The 26,713-nt window shown below is 38.5% G+C and overlaps 2 protein-coding genes across 2 annotated transcripts in view; one reads left to right on the top strand and one right to left on the bottom strand.

The window, feature by feature from the left end:
* Window positions 1-18,755, top strand: part of mtmr10 (myotubularin related protein 10) — a 43,554-nt gene extending 24,799 nt beyond the window's left edge. Inside the window, exons 6-16 of the mRNA XM_079845577.1 lie at window positions 3,490-3,583; window positions 10,837-10,984; window positions 11,843-11,930; window positions 12,246-12,334; window positions 12,909-13,039; window positions 13,392-13,461; window positions 13,665-13,735; window positions 14,041-14,213; window positions 14,340-14,510; window positions 15,602-15,790; window positions 15,918-18,755. Coding sequence (XP_079701703.1) covers window positions 3,490-3,583; window positions 10,837-10,984; window positions 11,843-11,930; window positions 12,246-12,334; window positions 12,909-13,039; window positions 13,392-13,461; window positions 13,665-13,735; window positions 14,041-14,213; window positions 14,340-14,510; window positions 15,602-15,790; window positions 15,918-16,520 — 1,827 coding nt within the window. The 3' untranslated portion in view covers window positions 16,521-18,755. The remainder of the gene's footprint in view (window positions 1-3,489; window positions 3,584-10,836; window positions 10,985-11,842; window positions 11,931-12,245; window positions 12,335-12,908; window positions 13,040-13,391; window positions 13,462-13,664; window positions 13,736-14,040; window positions 14,214-14,339; window positions 14,511-15,601; window positions 15,791-15,917) is intronic.
* mphosph10 (M-phase phosphoprotein 10 (U3 small nucleolar ribonucleoprotein)) lies at window positions 18,748-26,705 on the bottom strand. Its single transcript, XM_079845599.1, has 11 exons — window positions 26,448-26,705; window positions 25,468-26,134; window positions 25,233-25,390; window positions 24,968-25,133; window positions 21,715-21,856; window positions 21,555-21,622; window positions 21,231-21,368; window positions 20,384-20,494; window positions 20,165-20,272; window positions 19,783-20,007; window positions 18,748-19,687 (listed from the first exon to the last, which is right to left on the bottom strand). The coding sequence occupies exons 1-11, from the start codon at window positions 26,615-26,617 to the stop codon at window positions 19,538-19,540; spliced, it is 2,103 nt and encodes a 700-aa protein (XP_079701725.1). The 5' UTR covers window positions 26,618-26,705; the 3' UTR covers window positions 18,748-19,537.
* Between the last annotated feature and the right edge of the window lie 8 nt (window positions 26,706-26,713).

The raw sequence follows: 26,713 nt of genomic DNA, 5'->3' as shown, positions 1-26,713 counted from the left end.
ATACAGCCTTGGTGAGCATTAGAGACTTATTTCAAAATCATTCAAACATCTTACTGACCCCACATTTTTAAGCAGTAGTGATTTTTGTAATGTTGATTTTAGTTTTTTTTAATACTGTCTCATCCAATTGTTAGATTAGCATTTCAACTGAGCGGTCTCTAACTGAAGAAAAAATGTTCTATTTAGAATTAAAGAGTAATTTTCTTAATTTTAAAAAGTGATTGTCTTCATTTTATTTATTTTTTTACTTTTTCCTAATGATAGACTTAAAAGGAGAAAAAAATGCACTGCAGTGAAGCATGTTGGAGTATTTGAAAGTTCCCACCAAAACCATCAGAGGCTCTCTGCCTCATAAAATAAAGCATGTGCTTTTGAGGAATGTCTCTCCCTCCCGTTATATATCTGTGCCATAAAGCAGATAAAAAGAGCTCTTTATACAAGCTGATCAGATCATGCGATGAACTCCACGTTCTGTGACTCACACCGGCCTACAAACCCATCCTGTTGCTTCACAACAGCTGCTGTTGCCAGGCAACGTGGAACTTTGTGTAAAACGAACATTCCACATTGTGCTCCTGACTCAAAGGCTGTCAGAAGAGGAGAACGGCCTCCTGTTCGTCATTCCTGTAGCATAATAAGCCCTGATTGGCCATTCCTGTATCATGACTCAGAGCGAAATGAAGGGTTTCCACAGCATCTTTGGAATGATTGTTAGTCATCATTTATTAGTCACTAGAATCTCAAAGGCTGCACTAAGAGCTGATTGTTTTTGCAAGCAGAAAAGGGAGTTTTCCTTTAAGTAATGGCAAAAAGACTATGAGGAAAGCCAAGCTTTTCACCTGCAGTTATCCACCAAATACACGGCCCGAACTCTAAGGGGAATAACTGGAGGTACAGAAGGAGTGAAGTAAGGGGGGAGAAGGAAAAAAGAGATGCCAGAGTTCAGCTCTAAACAGTCTGCCAGCTCCTGAGAATGTGTGAAGGAAGGGGGAGAAAGGGGCAAGAAAAGCACCACAAAAAACAAGAGGAACAAAAAGCCCATTGAGCGCGGCTCTCTCTTTCGGAGCGCTTCGCAAACACACGCATTTATCCTGAAGTTCCGTTCCAGAGCTTCTCTGACGCTTTTGTTGCTCTGTGCCACTGAACGCTAAACTATGGAGCTTGCGTGAAGGGCAAGTAGAGTGCGTTTCCTTGACAGCCATTGCAACGCACACTGCTTATTCATATTCTGGTGCTAGTATTATGGAGGAGCCAAAGGGAAGCTCTGGGGGTCGGTTATTTAGGCATTTCAGCTCAGATTGGGCAAAAATGGGACTAAATGTCACATATTGTATTTGGATTGTGGAGGAGGGACTTTTTTTATGTGTGCTTTTGTGTTTTAATGAGCCATTTTCGTAAAGGCTAGGCTAAATACTGAGTGTAAGTAAAGATACTTCAAGCTTTTCTTTATGAGCAATGGAAAAAAGCCAACTGGTAATGTCATAATATACAGTTGGTAATTACAGAGCTACTGTTGTGTCTCCATAATCGTCACTGTAAATTCCCAGCACTCCTGTCCCTAGAGCAAGTTTTTCTTCGGAGTTTCCTACACCAATATCCTTAGGAAAACAAGCATCTGAAAACGTTGTTGTCATTTTACCCATACAAGCACTAAATTCTTTCTCTGAGAAACACAAGATTTAGGAGCCATTCACACAGAATGCGATTTTGCAAAGGTCTAGAGATGCGTATTTTAAAGGTTGTACTTTTTTTGACTTGAGTGCTGCTTTTTTAGAACACAGTCATACAGAGCCCCAAAGGGACATGGTGAAGAAAAAAATATTTGGCAATGCTTTTGCATTCTCTTGCAAATGTTCTGCGTCCCCCCCGAGAAACTTTGCACTCGCTCGCAAAACTTTTGTTCTCGGGGAAGGTTTCTCAGGGGAAACGACAGAACGGCAAATCATTGGCTTTCCATTTTATTTTTCCTTGCATCTCTTTTTTTTTTTTTTTTCACCACCTTGTCCCCTTAGGGGCTCCGTAGTGTTATGCGTAAGATGCTGCAAAAGACACAAGCGTAGAGGTCCAACAAGTCCATCTACTGCATGTTTACTTGGAAAAACAATGGAAAAGTAGTGTAGTGGAATACAAAAACACAGTTTTCCCAAAAATTTTAATTCTTCATGTTGTTCCAAAGTCATAAAGGGTCAGAAAATTAGCCCATGATTTACTCGCCCTCTAGCCATCCTAGGTGTACATGACTTTCTTCTTTCAGACAAATACAATTGGAGATATATTAAATAATGTCCTGGCTCTTCCAAGCTTTATAATGGCAGTGAATAGAGGATTTGATTTTGAAGCCCAAAAAAGTACATCCATCCATTATTTTAAGATTTCCACATGGCTCTGGGGGGGCTATAAAGGGCCTTCTGAAGCGAAGCGATGCGCTTGTGTGAAAAAAACCCCCCATATTTAAAACTTTATAAACTAAAATAACTTTATTACACTGCGCTCAGTGTTGTTGAATTAAATCATTTGGAGGGGTGTCCCAATACTTAGGCAATATAGTGTATCCCCCAATTGCATTCGTCTGAGAGAAGAAAGTCATATACACCTAGGATGTAAATCATGGGGTAATTTTCATTTTTGGGTGAACTATCCCTTAAGTTCATCATTGAAACACAAATAAAGATGCTTTTAATCAAATCTGAGAGATTTCTGTTCCTCTGTTGTGTTTTGAAGATGAACCAAAGTCTTGACACTTGGTTTTGAACACGAGGATGACTAAATGATGACAGAATTTTCATTTTGGGGTGAACAAACCCTTTAGTATTTGCTTCTCATACAAGTGGGACATACAGAGAGCGCATTTATTAAAGACTCATCTGTAAGATATACAAGATGCAGCAAGAAAATATATGATTTCTAACTGTGTTGTAAAGATGAAAGTCTAGCCTAGCTTGTGCTCTGCGCTCGGTGTTGTTGAATATTTCCATGCCTGAATCCAACATCTGTGCCAAGAAAAGCTCTTCTGAATAAATAAACAGGGGAACTGACCAACAGGTGTTGCAGGAAAACAGATAAAAGGGAGAAAAATTCCCAAGCTGCACTATATAGTCCTGGAGGAAGGCGATATCAACCAGTTCGGGACCTTGGTTTGTGCCTATAATTTAATCAAGCAGTTCAGGTGATATTTTCCAGTGCCCTGTGGCAGGAATGTCAGTTATAAAGGCTTATTTGAACACAGGCTAATTTTCTCTTCCAAAAGCCCTTCCAAATCCCTGTCAAAGATTAGAGATGTACATTTCTCATTTTTAATGGAGCATTTGTTATTTGCAAGGGTAACATTTTTTTTAGTAAATTACAAAATTGTTGTATTGTGAGATTTAAAGAAGGTATTATATTTCAGTATCATGTTTCTGTTCTGTTTTCTTAGGAAATTACAGTAAAAAACGAATGGTGAATATCTTTTTTTGTTAGTTATGTTGAATGTATTATGTGCTCCCACAGGTTTGTCTGGCCATCGCTCATTACTCCCACCCTGCTGACCCACAGCTACTCTTTGGCTTTGAATACGTCGGAAAGCGATACCATGGATCAACGGGTATGAAAACACACATGCGACTGTGACCGCAAATGTTTTGTACTGCTCCCAAAAGAGCTGCCAAACTGAGTTGTGTCCATACATTCAGTCTCACTGCAAGTCCAAACACGAGTAGACTTTTCAGGCCAGGGAATGCAAAGTGCTCGAAATGTTATGAATAGCAGGGCCTATATTAAGATTTATATGCCTGCTATTATTGGGCTGCATTGTAACATGTAGTTTTTAGAAATGACAGAATGTAACCTGATCTTGATAGGAGGAGAATGTGACACCATCGGTAATGCAAACTTCCTGCTTTTCAGTGTAAATTCATGTTACAAGATGGCGATCTTAAGAGGGCAGTTTTTTATATACACTACTGTTACAGACGATAAGGTTTTGTAGCGTGTTTAAAAAGCCTCTTATGCTCTACAAGACAGCATTTATTTGATCAAAATCACAGTAAAAACACTAATATTATAAATATATTACAATTTCCTGTGATGGTGAAGCTGAATTTTTAGAATCCTACAGAAATCATTCTAAGAAACATTATCAATGATGAAAACAGCTGAAATTTTTTTGTGGAAATTGATTTCAAGATGCTTTGGTTAATAGAAAGTTCAAAAGAGCGGTATTTATTTGAAAAATAAATCTTTGGTATTATAAATGTCTTTAGTAGGGATGCACGATATATCGGTCACCATATCTGTATCAGCCGATACATGTTAATTAGGGGCCAAGCACCGAAGGTGCGAAGGCACCTATTGAAACCGTTCCCGTTCTTATTATTATTATTAGGGGCCAAGCACCGAAGGTGCGAAGGCACCTATTGAAACCGTTCCCGTTCTTATTATTATTATTCATCTTCTTCTTCTTCTTCTTCTTCTTCTTCTTCTTCTTCCGCCACGAAGTCTATGGCAGCCCATAGAACCGTATGGTAAAAAGTTGTGAAATTTGGCACACTAATAGAGGACAGTCTGAAATATCACAGTAGCAAATTTGGAGTCTCAAACTCAATCCCTCTAGCGCCACCATCAGTCCAAAATTTGACTCATGTTTATGCTAATAACTTTTGAACCATAAGGGCTAGAAACAAAATTATTTTTTCCTCTGATTCCTTGGCTCAAGACGATTCGATTGCATCCTATGACGTCATTTTCCGTCATAAAAATTTTCCCGCCATTTTTAATTTTCCGAAAAACCTACTTTTACGAACTCGTCCTAGACGGTTCATCCGATTTGCACGAAAATTGAACCAGATCATCTTCAGACCATGCTGACAAAAAATCTTGCAAATCAAGTTGATTCGTCAAATCATTTGCGATAAACGTGCAAACAAATTTTACGTAGCGGTTGCAAAAACACACTTAAGGCAATATCTCCACAACACTTTATCGTATTCAAACCAAACTTGGTACATGTCATCACAAGCATGACTTGAGGCAACATGCAGCGTTTCGGCGCAGCGCCACCTACTGGTCCGGAGATACGAAAAATTGCTATTTTTGCTTATAACTTCTGAACTGTTTGTCCAAAAATCATAAAAGTGGTCTCGTTACATTCAGGACGGCATGCCGAGTCGTCTGATATTCAATTTTACGATATTCGCCATTTTGGCTGTCGGCCATTTTGAATTTTGTCAAAAAATGCTATATTTTACAAATGCATTAGTATATTGTTACTAAACTCGGTACGTTACTTCCATGCAATGCCCTGAAGGTACTCAAAAAGTTTTAGGACAGTGCCACCTTGTGGTCAAAAGATATAACAAACTTGACAAAAATGCTAATAACTTTTGATTAAATTAGCCTAGTATATTGAAACTGGTCATAATAGAGTCATTGGCTCATGCCGATTCAATTGCAACCTATGAAGTCATTTTCGGTCATGATAATTTCCCCGCCATTTTTAATTTTCCAAAAAACCTACTTTTGCGAACTCGTCCTAGACGGTTTGTCCGATTTGCACAGAAATTGAACCATATCATCTTCAGACCATGCTGACAAAAAATCTTGCAAATCAAGTTGATTTGTCAAATCGTTTTTGATAAACGCGCACACAAATTTTGCGTAGCAGTTGCAAAAACACTCATAAGCCTATATCTCCACAACGCTTTATCGTATTCAAACCAATCTTGGTATATGTCATCACAAGCATGACCTGAGGCAACATGCAGCGTTTCGGCGCAGCGCCACCTACTGGTCCGGAGATACAAAAAATGGCTATTTTTGCTTATAACTTTTGAACTGTTTGTCCAAAAATCATGTCTTCCGCACCATGCTTTGAAGGTACTCAAAACGTTTTGGGGCAGTGCCACCTTGTGGTCAGAGGTTATAGCAAAATTTACAAACATGCTAATAACTTTTGATTAAATTAGCCTAGTTTAATGAAACTGGTCATAATACAGTCATTGGCTCATGCCGAGAACAGAGATACTAATCTTTCCATATTTGGTCAAACATCCTGTCCTCAATGTTCTTATTTGATCAAAACCTACTTTTTCAAACTCATCCTAGACCGTTTGTCCAATTTCCACCAAAATCGAATCGTATCATCTTCAGACTGTGTCAACAAAAAGTTAGGGATTTTGCATCAATAGATGAAACCGTTTTTGTAAACCGCAGCGACGAAGTTGAGCCATTATGCCAAAATTACTCTTGAGGCTGTATCTCTGCAATGCTTTGACATATTGGCATCAAATTTTGCTTGTGTCATTGCTCCCTTATTCTGACCACACCACATCAATTTCGTATCTGTGCCACCTATTGGTCAAAAGTGATAAACCATTAACTTACATTATCAGTGACTCAATATATGATATTTCAGCCATTTTGCCTAATTTTCTTAAACTGTATAATTGTTAAATGTTGCAGTTGGTCTGACACTCTCAGACTACAATGCATTTTCAGCCTTTTGCTTAAAATCATCTTAAAACGTGATTAATTGCTCATTGCTCCAGTTAATCTGACACTGCCAGCCATTTTGGCATGTCTTGTCTTCTTCTTTGCGCTTGGCCCCGGTATTGCTGCTTGCAGCTATATTTCATCTTCTTCTTCTTCTTCCGCCACGAAGTCTATGGCAGCCCATAGAACCGTATGGTAAAAAGTTGTGAAATTTGGCACACTCATAGAGGACAGTCTGAAAAGTCACCATAGCAAATTTGGAGTCTCTAACTCAATCCCTCTAGCGCCACCATCAGTCCAAAATTTGACTCATGTTTATGCTAATAACTTTTGAACCATAAGGGCTAGAAACAAAATTCTTTTTTCCTCTGATTCCTTGGCTCAAGACGATTCGATTGCACCATATGACGTCATTTTCCGTCATAAAAATTTTCCCGCCATTTTTAATTTTCCGAAAAACCTACTTTTGCGAACTCGTCCTAGACGGTTCATCCGATTTGCACGAAAATTGAACCAGATCATCTTCAGACCATGCTGACAAAAAATCTTGCAAATCAAGTTGATTCGTCAAATCATTTGCGATAAACGCGCAAACAAATTTTACGTAGCGGTTGCAAAAGCACTCTTAAGGCAATATCTCCGCAATGCTTTATCGTATTTAAACCAAACTTGGTACATGTCATCACAAGCATGACTTGAGGCAACATGCAGTGTGTCGGCGCAGCGCCACCTACTGGTCCGGAGATACAAAAAATGGCTGTTTTTGCTTATAACTTTTGAACCGTTTGTCCAAAAATCATAAAAGTGGTCTCGTTAGATTCAGGACGGCATGCCGAGTCGTCTGATATTCAATTTTACCATATCGGCCATTTTGGCTGTCGGCCATTTTGAATTATGTGCTAAAATGCTATATTTTACAAATGCATTAGTGTATTGTTACTAAACTCGGTATGTGACTTCCACTCCATGCCCTGAAGGTACTCAAAAAGTTTTGGGGCAGTGCCACCTTGTGGTCAAAAGTTATAACAAACTTGACAAAAATGCTAATAACTTTTGATTTAATTAGCTTAGTATAATGAAACTGGTCATAATACATTCATTGGCTCATGCCGATTCAATTGCATCCTATAACTTCATTTTCGGTCATGATAATTTCCCCGCCATATTTAATTTTCCAAAAAACCTACTTTTGCGAACTCGTCCTAGACGGTTTGTCCGATTTGCACGAAAATTGAACCAGATCATCTTCAGACCATGCTGACAAAAAATCTTGCAAATCAAGTTGATTCGTCAAATCGTTTTTGATAAACGTGCACACAAATTTTACGTAGCGGTTGCAAAAACAATCATAAGGCTATATCTCCACAATGCTTTATCGTGTTCAATCCAAACTTGGTACATGTCATCACAAGCATGACTTGAGGCAACTTGCAGCGTTTCGGCGCAGCGCCACCTACTGGTCCGGAGATACAAAAAATTGCTATTTTTGCTTATAACTTTTGAACTGTTTGTCCAAAAATCATAAAAGTTGTCTCGTTAGATTCAGGACGGTATTCAGAGTTGTCTGATATTCAATTTTACCATATCGGCCATTTTGGCTCTCGGCCATTTTGAATTATGTGCTAAAATACTATATTTTACAAACGCATTAGTCTATCGTTACGAAACTTGGTATGGGTCTTCCGCACCATGCTTTGAAGGTACTCAAAAAGTTTTGGGGCAGTGCCACCTTGAGGTCAGAGGTTATAACAAAATTTACAAACATGCTAATAACTTTTGATTAAATTAGCCTAGTTTAATGAAACTGGTCATAATACATTTATTGGCTCATGCCGAGAACATAGATACTAATTTTGCCATATTTGGTCAAACATCCTGTCCTCAATGTTCTTATTTGACCAAAACCTACTTTTTCAAACTCATCCTAGACCGTTTATCCAATTTCCACCAAAATCGAATCGGATCATCTTCAGACTATGTCAACAAAAAGTTAGGGATTTTGCATCAATAGATGAAATTGTTTTTGTAAACCGCAGTGACGAAGTTGAGCCATGATGCCAAAATGACTCTTGAGGCTGTATCTCTGCAATGCTTTGACATATTGGCATCAAACTTTGCATGTGTCATTGTTCCCTTATTCTGACTACACCACATCAATTTCGTAACTGTGTCACCTATTGGTCAAAAGTGATAAACCATTAACTTATATTATCAGTGACTCTATATATGATATTTCAGCCATTTTGCCTAATCTTCTTAAACTGTATAATTGTTAATTGTTGCAGTTGGTCTGACACTCTCAGACTACAATGCATTTTTCAGCCTTTTTGCCTAAAATCATCTTAAAACGTGATTAATTGCTTATTGCTCCAGTTGATCTGACACTGCCAGCCATTTTGGCATGTCTTGTCTTCTTCTTTGCGCTTGGCCCCGGTATTGCTGCTTGCAGCTATATTTTTTTTATGTTATCGTTATCGGCCTGATAAGAAAAATACATTAAAGCCCATAAATAATGGATTATTTCCTTCAGCTGAGACACTTCAGAAGCGCAATGTTCGCCAAGATGGTTTTGAATGGCTTGAAATAGGATTGAAATCACATCAAACTACATAAAATTATAATGAGAACAAAACATTATAATTTTGGACTTGGGACATGGCTTTTAATGGTGAGACTTTTGTTTTTTGCATTCAGGCTCTAAAAAATATATGAAAAATTTGGATTTAGATTTATCGGCTAATATATAGTAGCCTGGCTCCGCCCTCCTACGTACTTCCGCTCAATTTTCATTTTCCTTCAGTACTCCGTCTGGGATTGCGGTATATTCTCTGGTTTTCTCCGCTCAAATTTTAACCGGTCCAATCAGCGAACAGAGGGAGTGGCTGAGAACGATGACATTGATGTCATGCGCTAGTTTGAGATGACATACCGTAAACGCTTGTCAATGGAGAATGGCTAAATATATAGGTTATCGGCTTTCAAATATAAAGTATTAATTTCTTGAAAAAAAAAAAATCGTACTGACCCAAAACTTTTGAACGGTAGTGTATGTCTGTCTCCATTATCACTGTTATTTTGGCAATTCAACGCCATACAAGTTTTTTTTATTTAAAGGGTTAGTTCACCCAAAAATAAAAATTCTGCCATTAATTAATTACCCTCATGCCGTTCCACACCCATAAGACCTCCGTTCATCTTCGGAACACAAATTAAGATATTTTAGTTGAAATCCGATGGCTCAGAAAGGCTTCCATTGGCACAATGTACTTTATACTCTCAAGACCCATAAAAGGTACTAAAGACGTCGTTACAAAGTCAATCTCACTACAGTGGTTCTACAATAACTTTATGAAGTGGCGAGAATTGTTTTTGTGCGCAAAAAAAAGCTAAATAACGACTTATATAGTGATGACCGATTTCAAAACAATCCATTATGAAGCTTCGAAGCGTTATGAATCAGTGAGTCGATTCAGCGGTTTGGATCGCCAAAGTCACGTGATTTCAGCAGTTTGGCGGTTTGACACACGATCCGAATCATGATTCGACTCGCTGATTCATAACGCTTCGAAGCTTCATGATGCATTGTTTTGAAAACGGTCATCACTATATAAGTCGTTATTTCTTTTTGTTTTGCGGTGAACTAACCCTTTAATGAGACTTATTATTAAAATTTAATTATTTAATAACTTTTTACATTTATTATTATAATTTATATATTTTTTATAATAATGTATTATAACATTAATGTGTTAAAAATGACAATTATTTAATGCACTTTAAGCATATCCTTAAATAAAAAACACCTCTAAAAGGTTCGAATGTCCCATAACCACCTGCACCTCTCACCTTTTCACCCCTCATGGATATGCATCCCTGGAGTATCTAAACTCGCTTGTTCAGACTTACACACCCTCCAGGAGCTTACGTTCTGTAAATGAACGATTCCTTGTGGTGCCATCCCAAAGAGGCATGAAATCACTCTCACTGACCTTTTCCTGGACCGTTCCCACCTGGTGGAATGACCTGCCTATCTCAAATCGAGCAGCCGAGTCTGTAGCCATTTTCAAGAAACATCTAAAAACACATCTTTTCCAGCAGCACCTGACCAATCAAGAATAGCACGTATCTCTCTAATCATTTTCTGTTTGTCTATTTAATAATAAAAATAAATAAATAAATAAAAAAGTCATATGTGTTCTGTTCTAGATTGAGACTTGTTACAGCACTTGCATACTGTTGCCCTTGACTGTCCTAGTTGCTTCTATTGCACTCATTTGTAAGCCTCTTTGGATAAAAGCGTCTGCTAAATGACTAAATGTAAATGTAAATGGAGTGACTTATGAGCATGTACATGTCTGGTTTGTTTAGGTGAGACAGTGAATGGTGTTGACCCTGGCGGGGGGTTCCAGACCCCCCTGTTCGACTGCTCCTCAGACTGGGACCGAGAAATCAAGCGTACCGGCGCCTCTGAATGGAGGGTGTGCACCATAAATCAAGGCTATTTCATCTCGCCCAGGTGAGTTTGTGTATACATGCAAGTTTACATGTAAATGGTGATCTGTTTTGCAAACAGCTTTTATTATAAGGATCTTGGGCTGAAGATCATTGCTGCTCATAACTTTCACGTATCAAGTAAATGTGACAGAAACGGGTATGAGTATGTACAGTATAAATGGGTATTGTTTAAGTAGACGTGAAGTAGGGTATGCTTACAATGATGTATTAAAAACGTAAACATTATTCTTTTGCGTTTTTCGCGTACATGCGACAACGTTGTCAAAATGATCCACGTTCACACGACAACGATTAAAAAAACGCTGTGTTATGCATGCCAGGCCAGTAGTTGGCGATGTCACTTTGTAAAGAAACACTATGCGCTTATAGGCTGAACACATAATACGCATGCGCTTGACATTGTCACACAATTTCACATTTTTGTAGTTTACACAGAGACGTCAATAGTATCGTTTTTAAAAACTTGCACTTTGAAACCCCTTTTCTAAAGTTTATGTTTTCAGGCTCCAAAATCGCCATTGTCATGTATATGAAAAGCCAAAACGCTTAAAAAGTTTGCTGTTTTTAGTTTAAAATGGTGTCATGTAAATGGCCCCTTAGTCTCATCCTAATAAATCTCCTGATAGGATGAGGATAACTGATTAAATGATGACCGGTTCATATGAATCTGCTCAGACAGACAGGAATGCAGTAATCCTCTGGAATGAAAGCACTGATCTCACTGATCCACTCACAGTTCACTATCAGGTCATTGTGTTTATAATACTAACACAAAGAAGCCTCACGTATTTCATTGTGCTCAACAGTTTCAGGAGCCATTTATGTGGAATTTAACTGCTTTTTTTCCTGTTCTTTGCAGTCTCCCAGAGTTCTTTGTGGTTCCGGTATCTCTAGCCGATCAGGATCTGAAGCAGTACGCCTGCTGCTTTTACTCCCAGCGCATCCCGGTGAGCTCCATTTACCAGACTGGATTATTGGTTTTGGAGTTAGGGGAGAGGAAATCTACAAATCACTTTTACTGCCCCAGTCTGTTTTGCTCTAACTCAGAGAGAAAGTTATCAGTTAGTGTCTTAATTTAAAACGTTGCGCAATGAGAAATCATGTCGTATTTAAGCTTACTTGCTGGATGGATTTGCACTTCAAGTTTTTCAAGTTGTGAGTCAGCCGTGTGTGTCAACATACGTAGGCTAATCTTTTAAAGAGTATTTATATGTGTATGTGTGTGTGTGTGTGTGTGTGTGTGTGTGTGCTTTGGTTTGTAGTTATGGTGCTGGAATCACTCCAGTGGGAGCGCTCTGGTCCGCATGTCTAACATCAGTGACCCACTGCAGCAAAGGAAGGTGGAGCAGCGGTAAGAAAGAGAGAGTGAGAGTCTGATTTGAAGTTAAAATAGCCTCGGGGACAAGAAATTTTGATTATGTTCAATCCACGGGGAATCAATTGGATCGTTGTGTTTGCTATTGCTGTGATGTCATGTGAGTGACAGGTTGTCTCACCCTCGTCATCAGAGAAGAGATGCCGTTGCAAGAGGGAGGGGGGAGTTCTTTTGATTAAAGAATACAAGCACACAATGTAATAATGATGTGCAAGGATAAATGATTGAATAAATACTGCAATATTCCATAATTGTTTTATGGGGAATTTAAGGGAAACCGTTTTGGTTTTAAGCCTAATTGAAGCAGTAATCATACTGTTGTAAGAAAGCAGATTAGCTTTATTTGATGATACAATTTGGATAGTTATTTTCCCAAATATTATTTCATTGCTTTTGAAATTTCATCAAATGTTATGATTGTGCTTGTTTACTCGTCTCAGATCGTTTGGCCTAGTAGAGTTGCCAGAACTGCTCATATCCAAGAATACAGGCTGTCATTTTCTGTATGTATCACCAGTTAGCATTGGTTAAATCCTCTGTGTTTCTGCAGGATTTCCAGTGCCATCATTAAGAGTCACCCCCTGCGCAGTGATGTCTTTAAGTCGGACTTGGACAAAAACCTCCCAAACATCCAGGATATTCAGGCTGCTCTTCTGAAACTGAGGCAGATCTGTGTTATAGGTAATCAATACCCTGTTGGAGAAAGGGATGATTGCATTACACACTCAGTTGACTCAATTTAATAAGACTTTAACCGTAGGAAATACTTACCAGGCTTATTCATGTTAATAATTTAGCTTAAGACTGGGTTACAGTAAGGCCAGGGATGTTTTTGGTTATTCCAAGAATCCCACACAGTGCATCCTGGTGCCATTAAAAACATGTCAGTTGATACTCTAACTCTTTCTAATTAAAATCTGTAAAATGATCAAATGATCTAAGCTGTCTTTCGGCAGATCATCTGTTTATTGCCTTATCCACTTCAGCTCTAATCTGTCTTTTTGCTTGCTTCTGTATTTATATGCATATGCAGAGCCCTTTGAGGAGTCTGAAGAGAAGTGGCTGTCATCCTTAGATAGCTCAAGATGGATGGAGTATGTCAGGTATGATTGAGAAACACTCAGTAGTCACCGCACAGCATATTTGCATATGCCAGAAGTTATTTGTGCCAGAGATGTTGGAAACAGGCATAGGTTTCTATTTTTCTGCTTGAATTATTTGGTGTTTATTTAGGTCAAAACAAATTACATTTTGTTTTCAGATGTTGATAGCTGTGTAAAATTGATGTGGTATGTGGTTTTTACAGGACATTTCTGCAGCATGCAGTAGACATAGTCTATATGCTGGAAAGCAGACATGTGTCTGTCATACTCTTAGGTAAGAAGCCCTATTATATTATATTACATTAATTACATTTTGTGGTAGTTATTTTCATATTTTAAACAATTATTTATGGTGCTGCCTGCCTGCTTGCTAGGCTTCCATTGGGAGTGCAAACTTTTTTTCTGTGGTAATCAGCATCCCACAAATTGTGTCCACACACATTAAGTTATAAATAACCTTATTCATTTTATTGTTCTGTTGTCTCGTATAGACAATTCTAATATCTTAAATGTAATGTTATAAATCTCATGTAAAGTGATACGTGATCTTGCCCCTTTATTCCGTATGTGTGTGTACAGAGAAGGAGGATCGGGACCTGAGTTGTGTGATTTCCTGTCTGGTGCAGCTGATGTGTGATCCTCACTGCAGGAGTCTGCATGGCTTCCAGGGTCTGATTCAGAAGGAATGGGTGATGGCTGGGCATCGGTTCCTGGACCGATGCAACCATCTGAAAAAGAGCGACAAAGAGGAGGTAGTGCAGCTTATATCAGTTAGATTCCTTTATCTAGTTTGTGCAATTATAAGAGGCATATGTGTGGCCCACTTCTTTTACTTATGTGAAGTAATTTTTTGTTGTTCATATTCTTTCTGTCTGCAGTCTCCTGTGTTTCTGCTGTTCCTGGACTGTGTGTGGCAGCTGTGGAATCAGTACCCAGCAGCGTTTGAGTTCACTGAGGTGTACCTTACAGTGCTAGGGGACAGTATGTGGGTCCCTGTTTTCAGCACCTTCCTCTTCAACTGCCCCCGACAAAGAGCCGAGCACAGCAGGGTTAGATACTTTTTGACAAGTTTTGTAATTAGTTTTGCAATACACACTTTTATTTCATGTAAAAATCATTAATGCATTTTTTAATTGGTTTATTACATAATAACTAAGGGTGTTCTTGTCCCTATATATCTTTTAAATCATGGGCGTCAGAATTTCTGTGATAAAAGGGAGTAGAGTGAGTTCGGCAAAAGGCAGTTTCGAACCGCAGGTCGATTTGCATCAAAACTTGTTGCCATTCATCTTACCCCTACACTATTGCCGCTCTCAATGATAAGATGATTTCCTTAATCTTGTCTTGTCCAACCAGATGATTAGCAAACAAGGCAATATATTTGTACATAATGTAAATGGCATCTACTCCAGTAAATTTTTTATGAGAGAGGACCCATCCACATTTTTTTTGTTCCCAACATTTTTTTCGCACATGGTAAATTTCTCACATTGAATGTATGTCTTACTGTCTTATCGCCATGTTGCTGTTGTAACTGTTTCATGAGTATAGACATCTTCTTATCCTTGCAGCGCTTGTTTTGGAACCAAACTCGAATGACCCGCGGGCTCAGGCCTGTCATCTCCACCAGCTGCTCCTTCATGAGCGCATCTGGCCGCGGGTTTGCGTTGTAGCACGTCCGTAAAGTGTGTAGCTGCTTTTCGTTTAACACCGTCCTCACCCGAGTGGTCTTCTCCGATTGCTTGTGCGCGTGGTTCCGATGAGGAGTTTGTCGGACCTAGTGCACTCTACTCCCTTTTATCACATATCAAATCGGAAAGGCATTTATTTTCTATAAAAATTAAGAAAATTTTGGAAAGTGGAAATAAAGCATCTAACGTGTTTAATAATAAGTTTTTATCGGTTAGGGGTAGGTAAACAGACTGGGCGCTGAATTAGAGACGATAAAAGTGAGTGGGTCCAATATCATTGATTGTAAAAAAGTGGGTGGGTCTTGTCCCACCCTCATACAATGGTTCCGACGCCCATGGTCAGAAGTGAGAAATCAATATTAATACACTATTTTGATTCACTTTTTTGAACTCTTTGAGCTGATGTCTACCCTTCTGTCTGTCTGCCTCTTTCTCTCTCATCTCTTCAGGATTTTGCGAGCAGTAAGAGTATTCACCTGGGGCAGGACCAGGCTCTGCGCTTTCCTTCAGTGTGGGACTGGTCCCAACAATTTAGTCTTAAAGACCAGACTCTTTTTAATAATCCCCTGTACGTGGGCAAGATCGCCACCTGCGTGCAAAATGGCACAGTGAAGACATTCACACACAGGCGCAGCAAGGTGAACTCTCCATCTCAACTAGTCTTCATGCCAATGTGCTGATGACTTTATCTCTTTAAACTGATATAGAACACAAATCTTTTAAAAGGCGAAATAAATTCTAACATATTTTTTGCTTCTCCCTCAGAAAAACTACAGTTCCACGTTGCGGGGTCTGCCCTCCGCCCTGCGAAATGGATCGCTTGGACCAACCGACACCCTGACACGCCGGAACTCCCTCATGCTGCGCCTCCGTTCTGATTTGTCTCAGGTGCGGGAGCAGCAGGAAACCCCATCGGAGCGCTTCATTCGGGACTGGTTCTCTCATCCTGCTGACCTGCAGGGCCTGCTACTACCCCAGCTCCTCCCATCTCATCTCTCTATCTGGAAGCTCTACTTCCTCCGCTGGGTTCCAGAGGCACAGATCCCACAGGGTGGCCCCATCACCGCCTTCCACAAGCTCTCATTGCTCACAGATGAGATTGAAATGCTCCAGAACCAGTTGAGGCAGTACAAAGGAGCAGGCTATATTCCCAACAATCCACACACAGAGCACAGCAAAATGTACTTTAAGGCGACTTCGACTCCTCACCAGTCCCCTGCTCCTCCAGAGTACCTCAGCTCCTCGTTCCCCTTCTCTCCTATGGGTAACCTGTGCCGCCCCGGCATCCTGGGGACTCCTCTTAGCAAGTTCCTCAATGGAGCCAAGATCTGGCTCTCTACGGAGACACTGGCTAATGAGACGATTTGAGGGCAGACTGCTGGGATAGGACTGTGAGGTCAGGCAAACATAAAGATCTAAGGCTTGAAGATCTTCTCACTTGTATTTAGTTCTCATTTTGAATGTGCAGGCTTGTGGTACCAACAGTTACCCGGACATTTTTATTCAGTCTTTTGAGAGTTGTCAGTCGGTGAGGGTTTTTTTGCACATGGTTAAATATAAAGCTCCAATCGCACATCTTTCTGACTTAGGATTGTTTGGATCTGTTCTACACTGCCTGTATGGACTCTTCTCCTTGTGTTAAACTTAAAATACTTGGTGGATTTTTGTGTGGAGCTTGTGGCATTAATTGGAAAGGACGTAGAACTTGTAACACTTTATATTAAAGGGTTAGTTCACCCTAAAATTTTAATTAGCCCATGATTCACTCACCTTCAAGTCATCCTTGGTGTGTATGACTTTCTTCTTTCAGACAAATGGCTTTATAATGGAAGTGCATTGTTTCTTCGTTTTTGAAGTCCATAAAGTGCATCTATCCATCATATAACTGCTCCACACGGCTTCTTATGTAAGAAAAATATTTAAAACTGTATAAAGTAAATGATCTAGCTTCCACCAGATCGCCTTCCAGGAGTCGTGTGGAGCAAAAATAAAAATCTGATTTTATTCGTCTGGAAGAAGAATCTCATATACACCTAGGATGGCTTGAGGGTGAGTAAATCATGGGCTAATTAAAATTTTTGGGTGAACTAACCCTTTAAGGTTCGATTTGTTAACATTAGTTAATGCGCATTAGCTTTCGTGAACTAACAAGAAATGATTTGTATAGCACATATTAAAGGTTCATATGAACACGCATACAAAAGTTTGGGGTTGCGTATTTGATCAAAAATACTATAAAATATGATTACATGATTTAAAATAACTGTTTTCTATTTTAATGTATTTTAAAATATGATTTATTCCTGTGATTCAGCAGCCATTACTCCAGTCTTCAGTGTCACGTAATCCTTTAGAAATCATTCTTATATATGATTTCTGAAGTATACATTTCTAACAAAAAACAAATCTGACCCCAAACTATTGTTTGGTATGTATTCATATGTTAGTGAATGTTAATTTATACTTTAAAAATACTGTTAGTACAGTATATGTAGAATTAACATTAACCAAGATTAATAAATGCTGGTTCGATTGATGCTAACGAATTAAACCTTATTATAAAGTGTTATCATAGAACTATAACTTTAATCTATGGCATAAAATGTGCATATATTATCTTTTAATCTTAAAATAGTTGAAGATTTTCTTGAAACCTTCTGGTAAGGTCTAACCGTAGTTAGCTTTATTAAAGTCAATAACCAAAATTGTGAAACTTGATCTAGGAAATGACAGGGTTTATCAGCATAAACCCCAATAGCAGGCAATAACTGTGCACAATATGGGTGTCTGTCAGGCTGGCTGGATCCCGGTCTGTCAGACCCTGCGCTTTCTGAAGCACACCATGGCTGTTTAAAAGTGACTGACAGCTGCTCGAGCCAATCAGCTGGTTGATTTGACACATAGTCATGCAGTCAGTGTCTTAAACAGCATCTGAGTGTCAGACATTATAATTTGAAAAAGTTGTGCTAATGCACCTGTGAATGTTTGCATATGTGTATCAGTGCAACAGTAACGTTGGTATTGGTTTGATATGTAGCCTCTTTAATTTTAGATTTTTCTTTTAAATTTAGTTGGTGACGCTTTTTTTTTGTAAAAAGTTTAAATTTATATTCCTTTTTATTTTTTTGCTAGAACTGGTACTTTTCCCCAATACCCTTTAACTAGTCTAAAGTAATGCACATTATGTGTGTAGTTTACCACTAATGCTGTCAAGAGTATGAAAACTGTTTGCTTTAATGGCACAGTTTGATTTGTCAAACAGCACTGATATTTATTCAGTTATGCAAAGAAACTGAAACAGGATATTGTACAAGTCCTCTGTGCCTTGTTGTGGGCCCTGAATTGCTGTGTACCTGTTCATTTTTTTTCTCTGGATATTAAAAAAATGCTTTAAAACGCAGCAGTGTGTAAGTGGAACAACGTTGACTAATTCCAAAGCTTTGTATGGAAGTTGTTCAGATATCAGTGGTTGGACAGTTTTGTCTATGTGGAGAGAATTTTAGCTTTTGTTTGTGAACTCAGGGGAGCCTTGTTTTGAGGCAATATGCAAAATTTGGCTCTTCAGATTTTCATGCAAATAAAAAGAATCAATACATTTGACTTAAAATCTGCCTTTTTTGTTTGTTTGTTCTTCAGCACATTAAATACCTTTTGATAGTTTTAAGAGTTTAAAAATCAGCAAAAGTCTTCACATTTCTTTTGTTTACGCCCTCAGGACATGAGGTCAGGTTAAAATAGCTGTAACCGAAAACATTACAGAGCACTTCACTCAATAGTTCTGCCCTCTTCTGACCACTTAGTGCCATTACTATATGAACATGAGTATATACATGTATTTATTTAGAAGACGCTATTAGTAAATTCTTAAGTGAATCATAAAATATCAATGAATAAAGTTTTCCCCCATTGGATTATGCATTTATTAAAAGAGTGGCCACAAAAAGTCTGCATTATCAAAATGTCAAAAGTCAAATGTATATAAAAGAAATATAGCACAATCATACTTTAGTCTTTTTGGTTTTAAAACGATGTAGAACATGTCAAATGTGTGATTAATGGGAACTTTTATACATCCATGAAAAATGGCCAAAAATGATATGCAATTTGATATTTGACAGTATGATATTTGACAGTATATATTGATGATTTTAATGAGTGATCTATTAATATAGTACTCCTTTTTCGATTTTAAGAGCAAACAATATTTGCAGTACATTTTAAGAGTTAATGGTGAGAGAATTTCAAAATATAGTCCAAAAAAGCTCCAAGACAAAAATATACAGGAAAAAGAAATCTGTATTTGAATAAAAATGACAGGATATAAAGTCAATTAGATTTCTCATACAACAAATAACTGTACATATTGCTTTTGACAGGTTATAACATTACAACTTCAGCTTGTTCACAGAAATCTCTTTTTGTTTCTTCTTCTTTGCCGTCGGGTCCTTTGAGCCCTTGATTTGGCTCTTGACTTGGTCTTGTAGTTGGGTAAAGAAAGCTTGAGAGGAACGCAGGGCCTTATCCATGCCATCATTCTGTTGGAAAATACAGGAAAAGAGAAAAAAATACACATGAAACCACAATAATATAATTGCATATATTAATATTACATTAGACTTGAGTTACTGACCGTGAGTATTTTTGCATTTCCTCCTTTAGTAAGTTTCTTGAGAGTCTTTTCAACCTCAGCTTTACTCTTCTTTTTGTTGCCTTTCATCACCTCTTTGAGTTTCTGTCTCTTTTCCTGCTCCTGAATCTTCAGACGCTTCAGTTTCTTCTTCTTTCGTCTCTCTCGTTTCTTATCTGTAGTGGTTTTCTCGGTGTCTCCGAGTATGTCTCCTGCCTTATTCTTCTCCTGAGATAAGGAAATGAAATGTGTTGACATCTCATGGAGATTCTGAGATCTGACTTGTGTAAATGTTTCACACAAATACTACAAAGCAAACTTTCTTGAACACTTAAAAGTGAAGTTTTCTGATAAACGGGAAGTGATGTGAGCAGACCGCACAAACCTTAATCTCCTCTGGAGCCAGCAGTGTGGCATCACTGGCATTGACTGGAGCCACTTCCTCCATAGTAATAGAAGGCAAGTTGGAAACCACTTTTACCTCAGGAACATGCTAAACAGAGAAAGAACAACACTTCTTTAATGAAGAATGACTCATTCGAACATTTCACACATTCAGGAATAGACTATAGCTGGCTTGAGCCACAAAGAATATTTTACTCACTGGTTTTGGTGTGAAGTGGAAGTTTGATAGAGCATCCAGTTTGAGGAAAAGGGTGTCCATGAGTTTCTGGATTTCTACATGCGCTGGGTTCTCTTCCTCTTCTTTCTTGTCCTGAGGCCAATCAATTACATACCGAAAGTTTGAGGTTAGTTTTTATTGTACAATTTTTTTTCAAGAAATTAATATTTCTATTCAGCAAGGATTTATTAATTTGATCAAAAGTGATAGTAAAGCCATGTATAATGTTACAAAAGATTTATATGTCAAATAAATGCTTCAAGTTCAAAGAACCCAGAAAAAGAATAATTACATTTTAGTCAATATTAAAGGGATAGTTCACCCAAAAATTCAAATTAGCCCATGATTTACTCACCCTCAAGCCATCCTAGGGGTATATGACTTTCTTCTTTCAGACGAATATATAATAATATATAATGGATGGACACTTTTTTGGGCTGCCTTTCACTGCCATTATAAAAGCTTGGAAGAGCCAGGATATTTTTTTAATATAACTGACTGTATTCGTCTGAAAGCCAAATGTCATATACACCTAGGATGGCTTGAGGGTGAGTAAATCAAGGGGTAATTTTCAGTTTTGGGTGAACTATCCCTTTAAGCAGCACAACTGTTTTTAAAATTTGATAAGAAATGTTTCTTGAGCAGCAAATCAGCATATTAGAATGATTTCTGAAGGATCATGTGACACTGAAGACTGGAGTAATGATGCAGAAAATTCAGCTGACGTCACAGCTCAAAACACAATTTCAGTTATAACCTCAAATGTTTTTGTAACCATACACAAGTATGGGCAGGACATGAAATGAAAAAGACAGTGGACAGGACCCACCTGTGTCTGTTTGATATACTCCTGCTCATAAACCTCAGCCAGACTCAGTTTGCTCTTCTCGTGGTCCAGAGTGAGTCTCTTCTTATATTCAAACGCCTCCTCTTTGGGCTTCTCTTTCCTTACCACATCATCCCACACCTGAGACGCAAACAAATCCAACACAAACAGCTCAGCAACCCTTTACTCAGATACTGTGTGTGACACACACATGGCGCACGTCATATTCATGAAACAAGCAGAAAATTAGTCATTGGATTTATAGATTGACTTTGCTCGCTTTCCAAAAATAAGACCCTCAACATAAACATCGAAGTCTAAACAAACCTGATCTTTAATTCTCTGTTTAATGATATCCTCAAGCTGTAAGGTAGTTTCCTCTGTGATTGCAGGAGCTGCGAAGGAGAAACACAAAGTAATGAACAAATCTATAACGTTTATCAAGGCATTAAGCCTATTGCTATGGAGATCAGCATGAAACGCTCACCCATCCTAGAGGCCTGGTCAAACGCCACATCCTCTTCCAGCATGCTGTTCTCCGGTCGAGTCTGAGCACTGACCTCTCCCGACAGCTGCCATGGCTTCTCTGACAATGCAGCATTCTCCAGCTCTTCAATCTGTTTTTTCATCTGTTTAAATTCATATCAAATCAGGGTTATTATTGTCGACAATTTTATTTATGAAATGTTGCCTTAGCAACTAACTGAAATAAGTTTAACTTACTAAATAGAAATAAATAAAAATTAAACCTAAATAATATAAACAGAATTACAGAAAAACTAAATAGAAAACTAAAAATATAAAATTAAAAGCTAAGTAAAAATATTAATAGAAATAATATTAAAATAATTAAGGGTGTCACGATTTCGATTTTAAATCGAAATCGACCGAAATTAAGTCACAATCTCGAACTTTGAATTAAAAAATGGAATCGATGCTGCCACGCCCCCATGTCACGTCCTGTTGCTTGCCAGCCAAGCAGAAAAAAACAATTGTGTTAAAGTGCTGCGAGTCAACCTCAGCTACAGCCACTCAAAAGATGGCAGATGCAGGCGACCCATCGACAGAACTTGAACCCCGTCCTCTTTCACTGAAGTCGACGGTGTGGAAGTATTATGGATTTCCAGTGAGTTATGTTGACAACGCTCGCGTGCAAAAGCAATTACGCGCGCGTTGCGAGTATTCATAGCCGCAGACATGCAACCTTATTCGGTGGTGGAAAACTCCGGTTTTAGGCATTTAATTTGCGCGCTAGAACCACACTACGAAATCCCAAGTAGAACGCATCTCGCAGCTACGGTGATTCTCTCCATCTACAGTAATGTAAAGGAGAAAGTTATTGAAGGTCTGATCACCGCACATTTAGTTGCCTTGACTACAGTATTCTAGCAATAGTTTAGCAGTTCTCTTTCCATATTCTTCTTTAAGAAAATTGTTACAGTTGTCTTGTCTTGTTCTATTATAAAAAAAGTGTTTGACAACTCAAAGAGCAGCTCTAAACAACATATCCGTCTTTAGGAAGAACATGAAAGAATGAAAAAATACAGTCATCATTCTCAGGGGATAAAAAGTAGTTATCAGTGTGGTATATGTTCAACTGTTCGGAAATAGTTTGTTAAGACTAGGGGTGCACCGATCCGACTTTTTCAGTCCCGATACCGATGCCTGGGCTTTGTGTATCTGTCGATACCCGATACCGATCCGATATATTGTTGAATTAATAATAAACTGTATATCTTCCACCTTATACCTTCCTTGAAGAGACTAAAGGCACCAGACTTTACTAACTAAACATAACTAAGACAAAATAACAGATGTATGTAAGGTGTTGAATTCTTATTTATTTAAAAAACAATTGTGCATTCAAATCTAAAATAGAATGTAATCTAACTTCTTTAAATAAATAAAATGTAGCAGTGGAAACAAAAAACAGTGTATTGGTCAAACATACAATAGTAATCTGACAGTTACCAAACATTTTTTACACTACAGATAATTGTTTTGGTATATAATCATATCAATATTAAAAAGTAGCATTACAAATTAACAAATAGTCTAATTTTCTACCATATGCAATTTAATAAAAATGTTCAGCTAGCTAATAACAACTTTGTTCTGGTTTCACCTCACTCCAGATTAAATGATTGTAGGCTAGGCCTATTTATTTTACTACACATTGTCAACAGAAATAAGATGAAATACTGTTGATAATTAAAAATAATTCTTACTACCCACTCTTGCTAAAATGGGTAAGCACACTTGTGTTCTCATTTCAGTTGCGTTCTGAGTAAATTAATAAACTGAGTTCATGAGTTCAGTGTTGGACGGATCAGTTTTCTGGCCAGTCGTTAAAATGATTCGGTTCAAAGGAGTCATTAGGTCACGAATCGGACATTAGCAGACGCGTTGTGTGCGAATCCCGTCTGTTAGAACATCGCGAAAGATGTCAACACACAGAAAACACTTCATAACTGGATATAATTTGTCTCCCGCTTATTGAAAGTATGCTTTATGTCAGCTGGTCAGAGAAGAGTCAATGTTTTTTGAGCGCAATTCACACCCAGTGATAATTCAAGGACAAAATTGTCCGAATGTGTCACGTGCAACATGGTTTCGGTCTTCCGAGCTTTTGATTTGGATTAATATGTGAAATATGAGAGCGAACACTGATTATTTTGAAGACCCAGAGAGCGCGCGCGGGGGAGGAGCTCTCAGATCGGTCTCTCTGTCACTCAGTCACAAGCGCAGCATCTGTTCTACATCACTCGTAAATCACAATAACTCATCAAATTAGGCTTTGGCCGTCAAAAAAATGTCAATGCAGGAAAGACCCTGACTTTGCAGTAATACCCTCGAAACAGCGACGAACTAGTTGGCGTGGCAAGCGTGAAATATCTCCTCCACACAGCCGACTCTCTGGCTCGCTCCCTTCTAGCATGCGACACACGTGAAGCTGACGAATGACGTAGGTTCTGCTGCGACGGAAAAAAACACCTGGATCGGCTTGTGGATCTGTTCATTTTTCCGATCCCCGATCCAGCTATTTTGTCAGTATCGCGGCCGATATCCGATCCTAATATCGGATCGGTGCACCCCTAGTTAAGACACTTAATTGTTCAGAGAAGTTTTATTGTTTTTGCTTGTTTTGTTGTGAACTTGAATGTCATCTGTGAAGAAGACTGCACTTACAAAAGAGAAACTAGATGGCAGGTTATTTTGCTCAAGTTTTCAATTGACTGAACACTGAAGATACAAGTTGTTACATTGTTGTTAATAAATGTTAACTAAAATAAATTTGACAATGCAGTGTGGTACATTGCGAACAAAGGTCAGATATTATATTGCATAAAAGTCTAGTCTAAAAATGGCAGCAACCTGTGCTTAAAAAAAAAAAAATGTAAAAATCGAGATCGAACCGTGACCTTAGAATCTAAAATTTAATCGAATCGAGGATTTGGAGAATCGTGACACCCCTAAAAATAATACTAAAACATGGGTGTCCAATCCTGCTCCTAGAGGGCCAATGTCCTGCAAAGTTAAGCTCCAACACCATATTAAACACAACTGAATCAGCTAATCAAGGCCTTACTAGGCATACTAGACACTTCCAGGCAGGTGTGTTGAAGCAAAACTCTGCTGGACACAGTGTACTAAAATAACACTAGCAAACCCATAGTTTGAGGACTACTGGAAAAATGGGGGGAATCATTTTAAATAAAGATTTCATACAAAAGACAAACCTTTTCCTGACGCTTTTCAAAGGATGACTTCAACTCAGGTTTAGGCACATTTTTTGCTTTTCCACCCAGAATGTCTTCCACATCCTCCCCCTCACTCTCACTCTCACCAGGAAGGTCAAAGGTCACCTTACGTAAAGCATCTCTTGCTTTACCACCCATGTCATCCCTAAATGAAGAGGAGGGAAAGCATTAGATCTCTGAAAGAAAATGCTGTAACACTATATTCTGTTAACTCACAACAAAGACGACAGGAGTCATGACTTACTCCTCCATATCAAAATCCTCCTCATCCATATCCTCTTCATCCTCCTCATAATCATCATTAGATTCTGGTTCATTCTCTTCATTCGGATCTGTCTGTTCAGGCTCTCCATCCACTGGAGCAAAGAAATCTTTGTACGTCATATCTCTGGAGCTTTTCTTCTGTAAAATAAAGAGACATTGTGAGTTTCATTACGTCACTTTAAATTTATGTTCAAAAAACAATGTTATACCGTTACCTTTTTCTGTTTTTTCAATGCAACTGGTTTATCAAAGCTTAGTTCCTCCTCTTCATCAGATGGCACATTCTGAAAGTAGTCTATGTCCTCATCTACGCTCTCCTTTCCCTCTCTTTTATCCATGTTATCCAGAAATGCTTCCATTTCGGACAGTTTGAAAAACCGGTCATCCACTTCTGATGGAGTCCCTTTAGACTTTGATTTATTGGTAGTGGATTGTCTCTGTTTGGTTTGTTTCTCAAATTTATCTACATCAAAGTCCAAATCTGAGTCCTCGCCAGAGAAGTCATCTTCCTCATTGCTTGCAGAAGGCTTCAGCCTCTGCTCAGTTTTCTCCTCTTCATCCTCAACTTTATCATCATCTTCACCCTCACTCTCTTCCTGCAAACCATTATCTATTTCCCCATCCTCCTCCTCTTCTTCCTCCGCATCTTCAAAAAATATTATCGTGTCATCTGCGACAGCTTGCTCAACTGCCTCCTCAAACCGTGTCAGTAATGCAGTGTTCTGAAGCTCCAGCTCCTGCCAGATTTGCTCCTCATCAAAGTTTTCGATGGCCAGCTGCTCCAGTGGACTGCCTTTGCAGTCTGCAGGCTCGTAGGCTTTATGCAGATCATAAAGAGTCTTGGTAAGTGATGTGAAGTCTGTTGCCAGAGCATCCTGGACACTGAATAAAGATTAAGAGCATAAAAGAGAAATGTCAATCATTCTTTCCATCACTCATCTGCAGTTTTATATTACCGTAATAACATGACTTTATTACATACTTATAACTAGAGTCTAAAAATAAAACTACCACAGAAAAATGACATGAACAAAAACAATTTCACAAAACATATATTGAACTCGCAACCACAACGTGAGGATTTTGCACATGGGTGGCCCGGTACCGTTTCGGCTCGTTTGACGTTAGAAAACGTTCTAAATCGAATGAACAAGCCATTCAACAAAATAATTACATCCTTCAACATGAATCTTACCTGAGAAATAGCTCCGGGTGAGCTGTGTTGCTGTTTAATAACTGTAAACAGCTTTCCAGCGTGCTGCCATCCCCGTTCGCCATCTCAGCACTCACATGGGTCGGCTCTGTGCGTGCGTACGCTTGGTAAATACAACCCCCGGAAACACTAGGCACTGTATTGCGTTCCATATAAAGTGTTCCATATAACTCCAATCTTTCTTAATTTTGGATACTTTACTGCTTTTAGTATAGCGTAATCATGATTTTAACATTTAAATATTATGA

This window comes from Gobio gobio, assembly GCF_949357685.1.
Source record: "Gobio gobio genome assembly, chromosome: 2".
NCBI classification, from domain to species: Eukaryota; Metazoa; Chordata; class Actinopteri; order Cypriniformes; family Gobionidae; genus Gobio; species Gobio gobio.
This window is presented reverse-complemented; position numbering and strand designations above follow the sequence as displayed.